Genomic DNA, 635 nt, shown 5'->3' on the forward strand with positions numbered 1-635 from the left:
GCTCCTCGAGTCCGTTACATTCCCTTCATACACATCAGAACTCTTGTCGTTCTTCCCTTTACAGTTGCCATCATCGTACTTAATCTCATCCATGTCCATGTCACTGCATATTCCTTTCCCGCTCTCCTCTGCGCTTTCTTGAAGTTGCAACGCAAATTCTAAGTTCCACAGAACATCTCCCATTGATGGTCTCTCAATGCCCTGATCTAGTACACACTTCATCGCGGTTTCAGCAAACTTCTTGAAGCACTCCGGTGTGATCTTGCCCTTTAGATATGGATCAACGATCTGGTCAAGCATGCCTTTCTTGTAGCAGTATGGTGCCCACTCAGCTAAGCTCACTTGTTCCTTTGCCAGTGTCGGGTTCAAGGCTGGACGTGCGCATAGGGCTTCGAAGAGAACGACGCCAAAGGAGTAGACATCGGATTTCTCAGTCAGTTGCTGCCTTCTGAAATACTCTGGGTCAAGATAACCGAAACTTCCTTTCACGACCGTGCTTACGTGTGTGTGGTCTAACGTCGGACCAGTCTTGGATAGACCGAAATCAGAGACCTTGGCCACCCATTTCTCATCCAATAGAATGTTTGTTGTCTTCACATCTCTGTGGATGATTGTGTGTTTTGCACCAGTGTGTA

At 47.2% G+C, this 635-nt stretch overlaps 1 protein-coding gene across 2 annotated transcripts in view; it reads right to left on the reverse strand.

Moving 5' to 3' along the window:
- LOC104780990 (receptor-like protein kinase FERONIA) overlaps positions 1 to 635 on the reverse strand; it is an 8737-nt gene that overhangs the window by 4784 nt on the left and 3318 nt on the right. The window contains exon 3 of one of the 2 annotated variants that reach the window (XM_019244721.1): positions 5 to 626. In XM_019244721.1, the coding sequence (XP_019100266.1) occupies positions 5 to 626 (622 nt within the window). The remainder of the gene's footprint in view (positions 1 to 4; positions 627 to 635) is intronic. The other variant, XM_019244720.1, reaches the window with a different exon arrangement.

The sequence above is a fragment of the Camelina sativa genome, chromosome 4, assembly GCF_000633955.1.
Source record: "Camelina sativa cultivar DH55 chromosome 4, Cs, whole genome shotgun sequence".
Classification (NCBI taxonomy): Eukaryota; Viridiplantae; Streptophyta; class Magnoliopsida; order Brassicales; family Brassicaceae; genus Camelina; species Camelina sativa.